The 18,533-nt window shown below is 42.1% G+C and overlaps 2 protein-coding genes across 2 annotated transcripts in view; one reads left to right on the top strand and one right to left on the bottom strand.

The window, feature by feature from the left end:
* The window catches only part of LOC139393313 (putative helicase mov-10-B.1), a 36,003-nt gene extending 31,480 nt beyond the window's left edge, over window positions 1-4,523 (top strand). Inside the window, exons 21-23 of the mRNA XM_071141848.1 lie at window positions 827-915; window positions 3,259-3,377; window positions 3,484-4,523. Of these exons, the coding sequence (XP_070997949.1) occupies window positions 827-915; window positions 3,259-3,377; window positions 3,484-3,545 (270 nt within the window). The 3' untranslated portion in view covers window positions 3,546-4,523. The remainder of the gene's footprint in view (window positions 1-826; window positions 916-3,258; window positions 3,378-3,483) is intronic.
* LOC139392792 (pyridine nucleotide-disulphide oxidoreductase domain 1) overlaps window positions 1-18,533 on the bottom strand; it is a 783,634-nt gene that overhangs the window by 519,065 nt on the left and 246,036 nt on the right. The gene's annotated exons all lie outside the window — the stretch shown is intronic.

Raw genomic sequence — 18,533 nt, 5'->3', positions numbered from 1 at the left:
AACAAGCTTATATTTTAGTTTCTGATGGGGTTACGCAATTGAACTAAGCTCATGAGGCATTTAAAAATTATATTCTTCAAGAATCAGCTCTAGCAGGGCAGAAGTTTGATGAACTGACTTGTTGGAAAGGTGGCATCCTATGAAGGTGCCACATTGAAAGTCACGGAGCTCTTCAGTAAGGCCATTCTACTGCCAATGTTAAGCTATGGAGATTGCATGGCTGTAGCCTCAATTTTACACACCTGTCAGCAACAGGTGTGGCTGAACTAGCTGAGTCCACAAATATCTTTCACACATACTTTTGTGCACTTCTTAAAGCGGTAGTGCTCATTTTAGGCCACATCTATCGTTCATACAAAATTGAATTATTTAAACATAGGGCTGAGAATTATTTCATATAATTTCTCCATGGTGATTTTTCATAATATCACTTGATTTGTGCACTGTTATATGTGTCACAGTATACTGTACTGCACACACAGCATGCGCGCACACACACAACATGTGTTGTGAACCAGTGGTTCCCAATTTTGGAGTTTGGACCCTATATGGGATCCCCTGAGAAAATCTGTAATCTTATCAAACAAATAACTTTTCTCTCTTCAAATTGGTATAGAACACAACCTTTTAGTATCAACTAAGGGCCTTTTACACTATTAGAATGCACTTTTGTGGCATTATTATGTGTTGGGGACAGCCCGCAGGACCTAAAATTGACTGAATATGAACACACAGCATTCACTAAGGATTTTAATTTTGTGCATAAACAGTTTAATCTACACACACACCACAGTGACAGTGCTGACCTCCTGCTCTCTGTGTCCAGAGGTTCAACGTGGCGGTGACCAGAGCCAAAGCCCTGCTGATCGTGGTGGGAAACCCCTTAGTGCTGCGAGGAGACCCCACCTGGGGCAGGTACGTACTGACCTTAACCCGAGTGGAGCAGCGGTCTAAGGCACTGCATCTCAGTGCTAGAGGCGTCACTACAGACCCTGGCATGATCCCGGGCTGTATCACAAACGGCCGTGATCGGGAGTCCCATAGGGCGGCGCTCAATTGGCCCAGCGTCATCCGTGTTAGGGGAGGGTTTGGCTGGGGTAGGCAGTCATTGTAAAATAAGAATGTTGTTCTTAACTGACTTGCCTAGTTAAATGAAGGTTAAATAAAATAAACCCTTAGGGTTGAGAGGAGACCCCACATGGGGCAGGTATGTCCTATCCCTTAATGCTGAGAGGAGACCCCACCTGGGGCAGGTGGGTACCGACCCTAACCTTTAGTGCTGAAAGAGACCCCACCTGGGGAAGGTAGGTACCAGTGGAGGCTCTTCAGAGGAAGAAGTAGAGGACCATATTCTTAAGTGAACTTCTAAATAAAAATTATTGAATAAAACACACTGATGTGCAATGAAGGTCCTGTTGCTCAAGTGGCGCAGTGTTCTAAGGCACTGCATTTCAGTGCAAGAGGCGTCACTACAGTCCCTGGTTCGAATCCAGGCTGTATCACATCCGGTTGTGATTGGGAGTCCCATAGGGCGGCACACAATTGTTCCAATGTCGTCCGGGTTTGGCCGGAGTAGGCCCTCATTGTAAATAAGAATTGCCAAGAGTGTGCAAAGTGGTTATCAAGGCAAAGGGTGGCTACTTTGAAGAACCTCATAAAATACAGTTTCGACCACTCCACGAATGTCTTGTTAACAAACTATAGTTTTGGCAAGTCTGTTAGGACATCTACTTTGTGCATGACACAAGTAATTTTTCCAACAATTGTTTATAGACCGATTAATTCACTGTATCACAATTCCAGTGGTTCAGAAGTTTACATACACACACTAAGTTGACTGTGCCTTTTAAACAGCTTGGAAAATTCCAGAAAATGATGTCACGTCTTTAAATGATTCTGATAGGCTAATTGACATAATTTGGGTCAATTGGAGGTGTACCTGTGGATGTATTTCAAGGCCTACCTTCAAACTCAGTGTCTCTTTGCTTGACATCATGGGGAAATCAAAATAAATCAGCCTAGACCTCAGAAAAAAAATTGTAGACCTCCACAAGTCTGGTTCATCCTTGGGAGCAATTTTCAAATGCCTGAAGGTACCAATTTCACCTGTAAAAACAATAGTATGCCAGTATAAACACCATGGGACCACGCAGCAGTCATACCGCTCAGGAAGGAGACACGTTCTGTCTCCTAGAGATGAACGTACTTTGGTGCGAAAAATGCCAATCAATTCCAGAACAACCACAAAGGACTTTGTGAAGATGCTGGAGGAAACCAGTATAAATGTATTTATATCCACAGTAAAATGAGCCCTATATCGACATAACCTGAAAGGCCTCTCAGCAAGGAAGAAGCCACTGCTCCAAAACCGCCATAAAAAAGACAGACTATGGTTTGCAACTGCACATGGGGACAAAGATTGTACTTTTTGGAGAAGTGTCCTCTGGTCTGATGAAACAAAAATAGAATTGTTTGGACATAATGACCATCGTTATGTTTGGAGGGAAAAGGGGAAGGCTTGCAAGCCAAAGAACACCATCCCAACCATGAAGCACGGGGGTGGCAGCATCATGTTGTGGGGATGCTTTGCTGCAGGAGGGACTGGTGCACTTCACAAAATAGATGGCATCATGAGGAGGGGAGATTATGTGGATATTTTGAAGCAACATCTCAAGACATCAGTCAGGAAGTTAAAGCTTGGTCGCAAATGGGTCTTTCAAATGGACAATGACCTCAAGCATACTTCCAACGTTGTGGCAAAATGGCTTAAGGACAACAAAGTCAAGGTATTGGAGTGGCCATCATAAAGCCCTGACCTCAATCCTATAGAACATTTGTGGGCAGAACTGAAAAAGCGTGTGCGAGCAAGGAGGCCTACAAACCTGACTCCGTTACACCAGCTCTGTCAGGAGGAATGGGCCAAAATTCACCCAACTTATTGTGGGAAGCTTGTGGAAGGCTACCCGAAACGTTTGACTCAAGTCAAACTATTTAAAGGCAATGCTCCCAAATACACTCAATTAGTATGTAAACTTCTGTCCCACTGGGAATGTGATGTAAGAAATAAAAGCTGAAATAAATCATTCTCTCTACTATTATTTTGACATTTCACATTCTTAAAATAAAGTGGTGAACCTAACTGACCTAAGACAGGAAATTCTCTACTATTATTCTGACATTTTGCATTCTTAAACTGTACGAATGAATCACCTAAGGAACCCTAACCCCTCTCTCACTCCCCCTTCTCTCCCCCTCCAGGTTCCTCCAGTTCTGTTCCCAGGCGGGGGGGAAGACAGGGTTTGACTCATCCCAGGCTGAGGGAGAGGAGGAGGTGGTGGAACGCCTAGCTGCCCTGTGCTTACAGGCTGATCCCCACGGTAACACACACAGACAAACGCGTTGAACGCGTACACTTCAAACTGTTCAAAATATAAAATAAATGTTTAATTTTGGAAGTTAACTGTTTCTCTCACACACATCCAGTGGAGACGGAGGAGAGTGAGGTTCAGCAGCAGATCGAACCAGAGTGGAGGAACGAGCAGTGAGAGACACGCACATCGTACAGGAGACCCAACGACCATACTGATCAGGAATCAATTCTCCCTACAAACATCCTCTGTCATCCCTAGTACAGAGGTTTTCAAAGTGTGAGGCACGCTTTCCCCCCAGAGTTTCATGTAAGGAAATACAAATCAAACTGTATTCAGTTCTCTAATAATGAATAAATATGTTTTTAAAAAGAGGTGTCCCAGCTTTTGGGGCGCGGTTGTCTTGATGTTCTCTGAATGGAGGCCCACTGTCTCAGACTTTGAAAGCGCCTGCCCTAGTCCTACTGCACTAAGTAACATTTGGTACCAGGCCCATGTTATTGTATTGTATCATTTCAAAACAAGGACCAACAGTTTCCTACTCCATACCAGGTGAACTTCCTATGAGATCCTTCAGGACCAGTCCTCTAGGATAGTGAATGAATTTATAAAATGACTTTGTACCCTCCGTCTATGCTGGTGTTTAGTTTTATTATTATGAGTGTTGTATGTGGTCTCACAGACACGGACTGAGACCAGGATTAAATCCCATCGCCCTTTGTCGGCTATGCAGCCTTTAAATGAAAATGTTCGCGGCTCAATCAGAAATGACCTTTTTAAAGTGATTTTGGCAATTAAGCTTGACATTTTAAAGGGATAGTGCGTGATTTTTTGCAATCCTTTTTTCTACTTAGAGTCCGATGAACTCATGGATACCATTTGTATGTCTCTGTGTGAAGTTTGAAGGAAGTACAAAGTAGTTTCACGAGCGATTGTTAACTTGTGTCAATGCAATGGACGCTAGTTAGCAACTTCCTTCAAACTACACCTAAGAGAGTTCATCATCATGGCTGTATGTCTGTCCTGCCTTTAAAATCCTCTACTGTTCGCTAGAGGTTCAGTTCCCGATAAATTCATCAAACTATTTCTCAGCCGGTGTGTCTGACCTTGTTGATGTAATCAAAGATAAACTGGAATAAATCATTATATGTCTGATCTATTGTCAAGATTTTAACCACAGAGATCCTGTTAAATTACTAATAGGTAATTATGCTTTTAACTTCAAATGTTTCTCTCTCCTTCCGTGGTGTGTTCAGTATGGCAAAATGTTGCTCTATTCATGCCATTTCTATCTGCAAGGTTCCACTGCTAGAAGCTATTCATTGCCACATTACCATACCTCTTCAATCAGAGGGAATCAGCGAGCCAATACCATTTAAAAATACTTTATTAACATTTTCAATTTGTCAAGATTAATAATCATCAAACAGGGAGGGGCTACCTGAACTTGTCTAATAAGAAACTCGTTTCCATAACATTTTGCTATGTTGTTCCCTAATGAATATGATCCAGTTGATCTTGGAAAGAAGTCAAGCAGCAGAGCCTGATGGGTGTTTCTGAGTCCAGGATCCGTATGTATCAAGCATCTCAGGGTAGGAGTGCTGATATGGGATCAGGTTCCCTCGGTCCATGTCATTTTACTCATTGTGATGTAAAAGGCAAAACTGATCCTAAATCAGCCCTATTCTGAGATGCTTGAGACATGGCCCTCTGAACTAGGTTTAAACTGCTCTGTAAATCCTGGACTAGGTTTAATAATCCAGGAGTATTGTTAATGTGAGTCTGGGAAACCAGAACAGATTACAATCCAACTTTGTTGTCCATTGGATAGAATGGTCATTTTGTTTTCTGCCTTTCCCAACACCCCCAGATACACGAACACATGTTGAGAGGCAAAGGGTTATCTGCAGTGCAGCACTCCTGAATGGAAAGCAATTGTGGGGGGGTTAAGTGCCTTGCTCAAGGGCACAACGGCAGGAAATGTAAATGTATCTGCTAGGGTTAGTGTGAGGCTAGGGAACCAGCCTATAGAGTAGTGTAGAGGAATGGTGTAATGTGATAATGGTCTGGGTCTGTTTTTCATGGTTCAGGCTAGGCCCCTTAGTTCCAGTGAAGAGAAATCTTAACGCTACAGCACACAATCTAGACGATTCTGTACTTCCAACTATGTGGCAACATTTTGGGGACGGCCCTTTCCTGTTTCAGTGTGACAATGCTCTCGTGCACAAAGTGAAGTCCATACCGACATGAAATGGTTTGTCGAGATCGGTGTGGAAGAACTTGACTGGCCTGCACAGAGCCCCAACTCCACTCCATCGAACACCTTTGGGACGAATTGGAGCGCCGACTGCGAGCCAGGCGTAATCGCCCAACATCAGTGCCCAACCTCACTAGTGATCTTGTGACTGAATGGAAGCAAGTCCCCGCAGCAATGTTCCAACATCTAGTGGAAAGCCTTCCCAGAAGATTGAAGGCTGCTATACCAGCAAAGGGGGACCAACTCCATATTAATGCCCATGATTCTGGAATGAGATGTTCAATAAGCAGGTGTTCACATACTTTTGGTCATGTATGTTGGATTTTGCATCTGTTGAACCAAAAAACGATCAAATACAATGTACTCCTGCATATCCATCATGTGTTACGTATGTTATATTCTAACATATAAAACCAATATGAATTTGATCAATAATTGACAAAAGTATCATTCCAAATACTTGGTGAGATCAAGGACTTGCTAATTCAATAATTGAGGGGAAATACTGTGGTGGAAAGATGTCAGGTAGTTACAATAAAACTGAAATCCATAGTTTCTATGTTGGAAGGAACCCACTGGGATTAGACCTAATTTCAATGTCTAGTTTTGATTGACATTATGTTGAGATGTGAACTAATGTGAATTCAAAGTGAAATCAACAACAAATGTCACCATGTTATTGGATTAAGGTTTAAATTGGGTGACTTTTTGCAAATCCAAACAGTTTTCCACGTTGATTCAATGTCATGACATCACATGTTGATTTCAACCATTTTTTTCCCCAGTTGGAAGTGCTGGCATGTACTGCCAAAATAATGAAAACACTTGAGTAAATAAGGGCTAGAAAGTGTATTGAAAGCAGGTGCTTCTACACAGGTGTGGTTCCTGAGTTAATTAAGAAATTAACATCTCATCATGCTTAGGGTCATTCTAGGCAGGCCATTATTTTGGCAATTATTTTGGCTACCATGGCTATGCACCCATTGGATGATAATTTCCCCATCCACAAGTGGTCACTGAAATGTTTGATGAGCATGAAAATGATATAAACCATATACCATGGCTGTCTAGTCACAAAATCTAAACCCAATTGAGCACTGGAGCAGCTCCTGAGACAGCGTTTTTCACCACCATCAACAAAACACCAAAATATGGAATTTCTCTTGGTAGAGAAATAGAGTTCCAGACCCCTGTAGAGGCGATGCCGAGGTGCATTGGAGAAATTATGGCTTGTGGTGGCCCAACACTCTATTAAGACACTTTGTTGGTGTTAAGACAGTCATTGATACAGTTACACAGAGGTTTAATACTATCAATATCCCTTAGTATTTTCACCTATTTAAATGGTCATTTATTCATCTAAATCCAGGGTAAAAATATGCACTGTACCAGTCAAAAGTTTGGACACACCTACTTATTCAAGGGTTTTTCTTTATTTTTACTATTTTCTACATTGTAGAAAAATAGTGAAAACATCAGAACTATGAAATAACACATATGGATTCATGTAGTAAGCAAAAAACTGTTAAACAAATCAAAATATATTTTATATTTGAGATTCTTCAAAGTAGCCACCCTTTGCCTTGATGACAGCTTTGCACACTTGGCATTCTCTCAACCAGCTTCATGAGGTAGTCAACTGGGATGAATTTCAATTAACAAGTGTGCCTTGTTAACAGTTGAATTGTTCCATTTCTTTCCTTAATGCACTTGAGCCAATCAGTTGTGTTGTGACAAGGTCGGGTTGTTATACAGAAGATTGCCAAATAGGGCTAAGTCCATATTATGGCAAGAACAGCCCAAATAAGCAACGAGAAACGACAGTACATCATTACTTCTTTGGGATCGGTGTCCCATCCATGGGACGGTTGAGCTAACGTAGGCTAATGCGATTAGCATGAGGTTGTGAGTAACAAGAACATTTCCCAGGACATAGACATATCTGATATTGGCAGAAAGCTTATATACTTGTTAATCTAACTGCACTGTCCAATTTACAGTAGCTATTACAGTGAAATAATACCATGCTATTGTTTGAGGAGAGTGCACAATGTTGAACATGAAGAGTTATTAATAAACAAATTAGGCACATTTGGGCAGTCTTGATACAACATTTTGAACAGAAATGCAATGGTTTATTGGATCAGTCTAGAACTTTGCACATACACTGCTGCTATCTAGAGGCAAAAATCAAAATTGCACCTGGGGTGGAATAATACATTATGGCCTTTCTCTTGCATTTCAAAGATGATGGTACAAAAAAATACAAAAGAACGGTTGGTTTTTTCTTTGTATTATCTTTTACCAGATCTAATGTGTTTTTTTTCTCCTACATTCCTTTCACATTTCCACAAACATCAAAGTGTTTATTTTCAAATGGTACCAAGAATATGCATAGCCTTACTTCAATGCCCGAGCCACAGGCAGTTAGATTTGGGTATGTAATTTTAGGCGAAAATTATAAAAAGGGTGGATCCTTAAGACTTGAAGGTCAGTCAATCCGGAACATTTCAAAAACTTAGAACATTTCTTCAAATGCAGTCGCAAAAACCATCAAGCGCTATGATAAAACTGGCTGTCGTGAGGACCGCCACAGGAAAGGAAGACAGAGTCACCTCTGCTGCAGAGGATAAGTTCATCAGAGTTACCAGCCTCAGAAATTGCAGCCCAAATAAATGCTTCACAGAGTTAAAGTAACAGGCACATCTCAACATGCATCAGATTACCTGGCTTCCACAATTAATTTAAGTAACCTTTATTTAACTTGGAAAGTCAGTTAAGAACAAATGTTTATTTACAATGACGGCCTACCCCGGCCAAACCCTAACCCGGACGACGCTGGGCCAATTGTGCGCCGCCCTATGACACTCCCAATAACGTCCGGTTGTGATACAGCCTGGAATCGAACCAGGGTCTGGTTATTTCATAGTTTTGATGTCTTCACTATTATTCTACAAGGTAGAAAATTGTCAAAATAAAGAAGAACCCTTGAATGAGTAGGTGTCCAAACTTTTGACTAGTACTGTATAGGGACCACAATGGACTTTATTTTGCAACCCGGGTCACTTTTAAAATGATTTGTGTATATATAGAGTGGGGAGAACAAGTATTTGATACACTGCCGATTTTGCAGGTTTTCCTACTTACAAAGCATGTAGAGGTCTGTAATTTTTATCATAGGCACACTTCAACTGTGAGAGACGGAATCTAAAACAAATATCCAGAAAAATCACATTGTATGATTTTTAAGTAATTAATTTGCATTGTATTGCATGACATAAGTATTTGATACATCAGAAAAGCAGAACTTAATATTTGGTACAGAAACCTTTGTTTGCAATTACAGAGATCATACGTTTCCTGTAGTTCTTGACCAGGTTTGCACATATTGCAGCAGGGATTTTGGCCCACTCCTCCATACAGACCTTCTCCAGATCCTTCAGGTTTCGGGGCTGTCGCTGGGCAATACGGACTTTCAGCTCCCTCCAAAGATTTTCTATTGGGTTCAGGTCTGGAGACTGGCTAGGCCACTCCAGGACCTTGAGATGCTTCTTACGGAGCCACTCCTTAGTTGCCCTGGCTGTGTGTTTCAGGTCGCTGTCATGCTGGAAGTCCCAGCCACGACCCATCTTCAATGCTCTTACTGAGGGAAGGAGGTTGTTGGCCAAGATCTCGCGATACATGGCCCCATCCATCCTCCCCTCAATACGGTGCAGTCGTCCTGTCCCCTTTGCAGAAAAGCATCCCCAAAGAATGAGGTTTCCACCTCCATGCTTCACGGTTGGGATGGTGTTCTTGGGGTTGTGCTCATCCTTCTTCTTGCTCCAAACACGGCGAGTGGAGTTTAGACCAAAAAGCTCTATTTTTGTCTCATCAGACCACATGACCTTCTCCCATTCCTCCTCTGGATCATCCAAATGGTCATTGGCAAACTTCAGACGGCCTGGACATGAGCTGGCTTGAGCAGGGGGACCTTGCGTGCGCTGCAGGATTTTAATCCATGACAGCGTAGTGTGTTACTAATGGTTTTCTATGAGACTGTGGTCCCAGCTCTCTTCAGGTCATTGGCCAGGTCCTGCCGTGTAGTTCTGGGCTGATCCCTCACCTTCCTCATGATCATTGATGCCCCACGAGGTGAGATCTTGTATGGAGCCCCAGACCGAGGGTGATTGACCGTCAACTTGAACTTCTTCCATTTTCTAATAATTGCGCCAACAGTTGTTGCCTTCTCACCAAGCTGCTTGCCTATTGTCCTGTAGCCCATCCCAGCCTTGTGCAGGTCTACAATTTTATCCCTGATGTCCTTACACAGCTCTCTGGTCTTGGCCATTGTGGAGAGGTTGGAGTCTGTTTGATTGAGTGTGTGGACAGGTGTCTTTTATACAGGTATGAGGTGCAGTTAATACAGGTAATGAGTGGAGAACAGGAGGGCTTCTTAAAGAAAAACAAACAGGTTTGCGAGAGCCGGAATTCTTACTGGTTGGTAGGTGATCAAATACTTATGTCATGCAACAAAATGCTAATTAATTACTTAAAAATCATACAATGTGATTTTCTGGATTTTTGTTTTAAATTCCGTCTCTCACAGTTGAAGTGTAACTGTGATAAAAATCACAGACCTCTACATGCTTTGTAAGTAGGAAAACCTGCAAAATCGGCAGTGTATCAAATACTTGTTCTCCCCACAATGTATGTTTTTTTTTTTTACTGACAAGTAAAATCAATCAAGCAATCCAAACTGTGCAGAGGCCAATTGATGAATGGAAAGAGACTAAACTATGATATTGAAGTGCCCGGAGTCGGTATGTTTTGTTCATTGGTTGTGTGGTGCATTGGCACAGAAACCTGTTGGTGGAAAATTTGTTGCATATATTTTATATAATTATAAACATGGCATCAACATTTTGAACATCTGATTGCCCCTAGCTGATCATTGTCTGCAACCGGCTCTGATTGTGAAGTAAAGAAAGGCAGGGAGTGTGAGCTTGTCTGTGATGGTCAGCAAAGCCTCAACCTTCTGCCCCATAGCCCTTTGTGGCACCGACTGTGCCACAAAAGAATGCTGAAGTGTCACAGTTGATATACATGTTTTTTAAAACACAAACACAGTTGTTATTTGTGGTCTAAAATTATTTTGAGTTAATTCTATGAGGGGGGAGGGTATTCCATTTATTTTACAGTACAAGGGGAGGATCATGTGAAAATATTTGTAAAGTTGGGGGGGGGGGTGCTTTTTTTTTTATTTCACCTTGAGTTGGACCATAGGAATCACAAGAATTAGTAGTCTGAGGTGGATCAGTGTACGGTTTGTTTAATCAATATCCAAACTTAAACAATGAAGACAGATAATCATTTCACTTCATGAATTAATTTTTCTAATGTTAATCCACAACATTGAATTAAAAGGGACATTTCACCCTGGTTCTGTCACGGCACAGAGTGAATACTTTATTAACAACATTACGTTTCTGTCATAAACATCACCATTATGAAAACCACAAGCTAGAACAAGCGCTTTTGTGCGTTTTCCTTTCACTGGAAGAATTGTGACGTTTTGACTCCCTGTGTATTTGGCTGCTCATAGTGTTCTTCTTTGGGGTTTAATAGAGGTTGGCCTCCAATATGTTGCATTACCGGCCCCAACTGGACTGTAATATAAATCCATTACACTTTGTGATACAAAATTATATATTTTTTTATTATAATAATAATAATATTAAATATATATTTAAAAAGCACCCTTCCATCTAATCCTATACTCATTAAAAACCCACTACCTCATTCCACTACTTTGACCCTATCTGCTCCTGCACCATATCACCACAACATATATTTTCTGTGATTTTACACTCCATCTCTGCAGTACAGTTGATAACCATTGCTATGAACGCTGAGAAGCATATACGGTACCACTTGGCTTGATCCCTCTGTGCTGTCACAAATCCACTACTCACAGGGATCCTCTCAGGATCCCTCACCCTTGACCCACTACTCTGAATCTGCCCACCTCCACCTGCCTCTCTCATACCGGACACTTCCGATCCCCAGCAACATGGGCACCCCTACAGTTGACACACACACACACAACTTTATCCACCGAAACTACACAATCCTCTGCCCCATGCCCTCCCGCACACTTCCTACATCTTGAAATCTCCCTCCTACACACTGTTGCGACATGACCATAAACGCTGCACCTGAAACACCGCAGTAGATTCGGCACAAAAGCTCTAAACAGGATAACTGAGATATTCTAACATGACTTTGTCAGGTAAAATGCTTGAAAACAAAAAGGACTGACAGTGACTCCTCGGTTTCACCACACGCACCACCGGGTATGCGTCGCACAAAACAGAGGGTGTCACAAACATCAGGAATCTTCAACATAATTTGCTCTACCAACACACTTAACGCTACTCCAGAAATCACTCCTTTCAATGTCCTATTCTTAAGCACAATGCAAGAAATAGATCTTGACCCAAGTTGCGTAACGTGGAGCATTAGTGCAGTACAAAGTTAGAGGTGAGCTATTTGATAGATTCCTCTGCTCCCCCTACCTCAGGCTTCCAGTGGGGAGACCTGAGGTCAACCTACCCCCACCCCCCTCCCCATCTCGTACTTCTGAGTGGGAGACCTTCCCAGGCAGCAATCTGCCAAGCTCACGAACTAGAATCAGGGCGCCCACTCCGACGAGGTTAATTAACCCACAGTCCCCACACGGTGACATGATATCATTGACGTGACGTCAAAACCGATCGTGCAAATGTCACCATTCCATTTTTTTGGTGCGGGCGCCCCGTGCCGCCCCCGGGCAAGATGCCGCCTTGAGCGGCTGCCCATGTCCCCTATACCTAAATCCTCAACTGATGCCATAGTAGTCACTGCTAGACTGTTACATTCGGCAGAGTAAACGTTTGTTTGTTCCATCTTTGACTAATTTTAGCTAACGTAAGCAAATAAGAGTATCTCAAACTATTCCATGCTTGTCTGGAAAACACTCAGTTACTAAAAATAGTTTTGACGATATAGCTAACTCACTCTGTTTGTGTGTTGGTAGCAATGATTAATGTGTATAAATTGTCTATGATTGATGAGTTGGTTCTCAGCTGCCAATTTAGTGATGCTAGCTAACAGCAAGCTGACAATGTTGAAATTACAATGTTAGGTGTGCTTATCTAGCCAGTCAGATCAACACTTTTTGTTTGTTTTGAAGTATGGGGTACATAATCTGATTCCACCAGCATGTGCCTTCAACCCCTAGGTCTGCACAAGGTGAAGGTTAGTTGGCAAAACTATTTACAAGCTGACGGCTAAGATTTTTACTAATTTGTCTACTGACCAATCGGATCAGTTCCGAAAAATATCTGATGTGATTGGTCAAAAGACCAATTAGTGTAAAAAAAGATCTGAATTGGGCTGCCTATGTAAACACAGCCAGTGCATAAGACCAAAAAAAAAAAATCAGTCTTTGAAAGTTGCCTGCCTTTATGGATTCACATTATATGTTTACATAAGCTGTACAGGCCTCTGTAGCATCAAACAGATGTTAGACATTCAGATATATCCTATGTTTATTTCTCCAAATCTAAAATACACTATTTAATGCTAACTCAAAAAGAGAACTGGGTATTCAATAAGAATATTATATGGTAATGTATTTAACATATTTTTAAATACAGTATGAACAGTATAGTACAGTTCAGTGTGTCTGAGTGTGTCCCAGGTCTAGTAAAGTGTAGAGAACTGTAGCTACAGATTGTTACACTAGATATTGTGATTTAACCAAAGATTTTTGGTATCCATTACTGAGAGTTTCAGGAAAGGTACTGTTTGGTGTAGCACAGGTAATTTTCAACCAACTTTAGCGATAAAGTCTTCATCCTCAATTTGTGGAACCAGGAGTCTCATAAAACGTCCTTGTTCAGTTACAGAGGGTCTGTTTGAATTTAGAAATTATTTTTTTTGCCCGAAGTAATCCGACAGTCGAAACAGAAATCCAGCCCCCTCTGACCACAGTATGTCGCATTGAACCACCAGACTGTTTGCACATTTGGGTGAAAGTGTCTGGGAACGAGATTAAATCACACACAACTGACAACAAACATTTTTTATTTTTTTTCACCTTTATTTAACCAGGTAGGCAAGTTGAGAACAAGTTCTCATTTACAATTGCGACCTGGCCAAGATAAAGCAAAGCAGTTCGACACATACAACAACACAGAGTTACACATGGAGTAAAACAAACATACAGTCAATAATACAATAGAAAAATAAGTCTATATACAATGTGAGCAAATGAGGTGAGATAAGGGAGGTAAAGGCAAAAAAAGGCCATGGAGGCGAAGTAAATACAGTATAGCAAGTAAAACACTGGAATGGTAGATTTGCAGTGGAAGAATGTGCAAAGAAGAAATAGAAATAATGGGGTGCAAAGGAGCTAAATAAATAAATACAGTAGGGGAAGAGGTAGTTGTTTGGGCTACATTATAGATGGGCTATGTACAGGTGCAGTAATCTGTGAGCTGCTCTGACAGCTGGTGCTTAAAGCTAGTGAGCGAGATAAGTGTTTCCAGTTTCAGAGATTTTTGTAGTTCGTTCCAGTCATTGGCAGCAGAGAACTGGAAGGAGAGGTGGCCAAAGGGGGAATTGGTTTTGGGGGTGACCAGAGAGATATACCTGCTGGAGCGCGTGCTACAGGTGGGTGCTGCTATGGTGACCAGTGAGCTGAGATAAGGGGGGACTTTACCTAGCAGGGTTTTGTAGATGACCTGGAGCCAGTGGGTTTGGCGACGAGTATGAAGCGAGGGCCAGCCAACGAGAGCGTACAGATCGCGGTGGTGGGTAGTATATGGGGCTTTGGTGACAAAACGGATGGCACTGTGATAGACTGCATCCAATTTATTGAGTAGGGTATTGGAGGCTATTTTGTAAATGACATCGCCGAAGTCGAAGATTGGTAGGATGGTCAGTTTTACGAGGGTTTGTTTGGCAGTATGAGTGAAGGATGCTTTTTTGCGAAATAGGAAGCCAATTCTAGATTTAACTTTGGATTGGAGATGTTTGATGTGAGTCTGGAAGGAGAGTTTACAGTCTAACCAGACACCTAGGTATCTGTAGTTGTCCACATATTTTAAGTCAGAACCGTCCAGAGTAGTGATGCTGGACGGGCGGGCAGGTGCAGGCAGCGATCGTTTGAAAAGCATGCATTTAGTTTTACTTGTATTTAAGAGCAGTTGGAGGCCACGGAAGGAGAGTTATGGCATTGAAGCTCGTCTGGAGGGTTGTTAACACAGTGTCCAAAGAAGGGCCAGAAGTATACAGAATGGTGTCGTCTGAGTAGAGGTGGATCAGAGACTCACCAGCAGCAAGAGCAACATCATTGATGTATACAGAGAAGAGAGTCAGCCCAAGAATTGAACCCTGTGGCACCCCCATAGTGACTGCCAGAGGCCCGGACAACAGGCCCTCCGATTTGACACACTGAACTCTATCAGAGAAGTAGTTGGTGAACCAGGGAAGGCAATCATTTGAGAAACCAAGGCTATCGAGTCTACCGATGAGATGTGGTGATTGACAGAGTCGAAAGCCTTGGCCAGGTCAATGAATACGGCTGCACACTATTGTTTCTTATCGATGGCGGTTAAGATATCGTTTAGGACCTTGAGCGTGACTGAGGTGCACCCATGACCAGCTCAGAAACCAGATTGCATAGCGGAGAAGGTGCTGTGGGATTCAAAATGGTTGGTAATCTGTTTGTTGACTTGGCATTCGAAGACCTTAGAAAGGCAGGGTAGGATAGATATAGGTCTGTAGCAGTTTGGGTCTAGAGTGTCCCCCCCTTTGAAGAGGGGGATGACCGCAGCTGCTTTCCAATCTTTGGGAATCTCAGACGACACGAAAGATAGGTTGAACAGGCTAGTAATAGGGGTTGGAAGAATTTCGTCAGATAGTTTTAGAAAGAAAGGGTCCAGATTGTCTAGCCCGGCTGATTTGTAGGGGTCCAGATTTTGCCGCTCTTTCAGAACATCAGCTGACTGGATTTGGGAGAAGGAGAAATGGGGAAGGCTTGGGCGAGTTTCTGTCGGGGGTGCAGTGCTGTTGACCGGGGTAGGGGAAGCCAGGTGGAAAGCATGGCCAGCTGTAGAAAAATGCTTATTGAAATTCTCAATTATAGTGGATTTATCAGTGGTGACAGAGTTTCCTATCCTCGGTGCAGTGGGCAGCTGGGAGGATGTGTTCTTATTCTCCATGGACATTACAGTGTCCCAGAACTTTTTAGAGTTTGTGTTCCAGGAAGCAAATTTCTGCTTGAAAAAGCTATCCTTGGCTTTTCTAACTGCCTGTGTATATTGGTTTCTAACTTCCCTGAAAAGTTGCATATCACGGGGGCTGTTCGATGCTAATGCAGAACGCCATAGGATGTTTTTCTGTTGGTTAAGGGCAGCCAGGTCTGGAGAGAACCAATGGCTATATCTGTTCCTGGTTCTAAATTTCTTGAATGAGGCATGCTTATTTAAGATGGTGAGGAAGGCATTTCAAAAAAATAACCAGGCATCCTCTACTGACGGGATGAGGTCAATATCCTTCCAGGATACCCGGGCCAGGTCGATTAGAAAGGCCTGCTCGCTGAAGGGTTTCAGGGAGCGTCTGACAGTGATGAGTGGAGGTCGTTTGATCGCTGACCCGTTACTAATGCAAGCAATGAGGCAGCATCAACTTCATAGAACCGTGAACACGTTCATCTCTCGCAAAAAAAACAAACTTTTATGAGTATTATGAGTAGGGCAGACTAAAACAACAGACACACACAAGCACACAAGTTTTGTTAAGACTTCAGTGCGGCTTTTGACCTTATCGACCATAGTCTGTTGCTGGAAAAGCGTATGTGTTTATGGCTTTACCCCCCCCCCCCCCCCTGCTATATTGTGGATAAAGAGTTACCTGTCTAACAGGTAACTAAGATTTTTCAATCTTTACTAATGACATGCCACTGGCTTTGAGTAAAACCAGTGTGTCTATGTATGTGGATGACTCAACACTATACATGTAATCCACCACAGCAACTGAGATGACTGCAACACTTAACAAAGAGCAGAATGGGTGGCAAGAAATATGTTGGTCCTAAGTATTTCAAAAACTAAAAGCATTGTATTTGGGACAAATCATTCACTAAACCCTAAACCTAAACTAAATATTCCAATAAATAACTCTGGATTAGAAACTGTCAGGGTCAAAACATGTTGATACAACAGTAGCTAGGATGGGGAGAAGTCTGTCCATAAAAAAAGTGCTGCTCTAACTTCTTAACAGCACTATCAACAAGGAAAGTCACACCTGGACTACTGTTCAGTCTTGTGGCCATGTGCCACAAAGAGGCACTTAGGAAAATTGCAATTGGCTCAGAACAGGGCAGCGAGGCTGGCTCTTGGATGTACACAGAGAGATAACATTAATAATATGCATGTCAATCTCTCCTGGCTGAAAGTGGAAGAGAGATTGACTTCATCACTACTTGTATTTGTGAGAACTATTGACATGTTGAATGCAACAAGCTGTCTGTTTGAACTACTGGCATACAGCTCAGACACCCATGCATACCCCACAAGACATGCCACAAGAAGTCTCTTCACAGTCCCCAAGTCCAGAACAGACTATGGGAGGTGCACAGTAAAACATAGAGCCATGACTACATGGTACTGTATTCCACATCAAGTAGCTCATGCAAGCAGTAAAATTAGATTTTAAAAAACTGTTAAAAATACACCTTATGGAACAGCGGGGAGTGTGAAGCAACACAAACATAGGCAGAGACACATGCATACAAACACACAATAAAATACACACTATACACACACATACACATGGATTTTGTGTTGTAGATACAGTGGGGCAAAAAAGTATTTAGTCAGCCACCAATTGTGCAAGTTCTCCCACTTAAAAAGATGAGAGAGACCTGTAATTTTCATCATAGGTACACTTCAACTATGAGAGACAAAATGAGAAAAAAAATCCAGAAAATCACATTGTAGGATTTTTTATGAATTTATTTGCAAATTATGGTGGAAAATAAGAGCTCTCGTACACTAACCCCTTCAGAGAGGAAAAAGGGTATGAGAGTCTGCCTCCTCACTCCCTACACACACACACACGCACAAATAAACAAAAATACATCTCATAAGGTTCTCAGTGCAGACTTTAAGCCTTTCTATGTGGAAATTATGACAATGTGTGTGTTCATCCATTCCTGTGTGTGTGTGTGTGTGTGTGTGTGTGTGTGTATCTGTAGCAAATGGTATAGCTGCTGCAGCAGCTCCATGTCTATGGATGTTCTTCTCTACTGAACATGTGTAGGATATGAGGGGCTGTAAGGAACAATGAAGATTCTACACAACGCGAGTCAAATACAAAGTCCTTTTAGTGAATCACAAATTACAGTGTGTCTGTCCCTCGAAAAACTGAGGGAAATATGTCATACAGGGGTATCAGTCTCTGATCTAAATCAGTCCCTGATTAGAGGGGAACAATGAACAAATGTGGTGGAACTGGCTTTGAGATCTAGAGTGTAGTTTGAGGGCTCTAGTATATAAAAAGCCCTATCATGCAAGGCAGGGGGTGGGAGAAGTGTTGTGCCTGCCTATTTGTGCAGTGTCACTGTCAACACTGCCAGCTTCAATCTCACCCACTGGTGCAGTAGTGGTCAGACGCAGTATGCCCACCTAAATAAAGTGCATTCAGAAAGTATTAAGACCCCTTTACCTTTTCCACATTTTATTACGTTACATCCTTTTCCTAAAATGTATTCAATTGTTTTTTTCCCTCATCAATCTACACACAATACCCCAATAATGACAAAGGAAAAACTGCTTCTATCTCAAGGCCATACTGTTAAATAGCCATCACTAGCCCCT

Source organism: Oncorhynchus clarkii, chromosome 33, assembly GCF_045791955.1.
Source record: "Oncorhynchus clarkii lewisi isolate Uvic-CL-2024 chromosome 33, UVic_Ocla_1.0, whole genome shotgun sequence".
NCBI lineage: Eukaryota > Metazoa > Chordata > Actinopteri > Salmoniformes > Salmonidae > Oncorhynchus > Oncorhynchus clarkii.
Note: the sequence above shows the minus strand (reverse complement) of the source record. Positions and strands in the feature narration are given on the sequence as shown.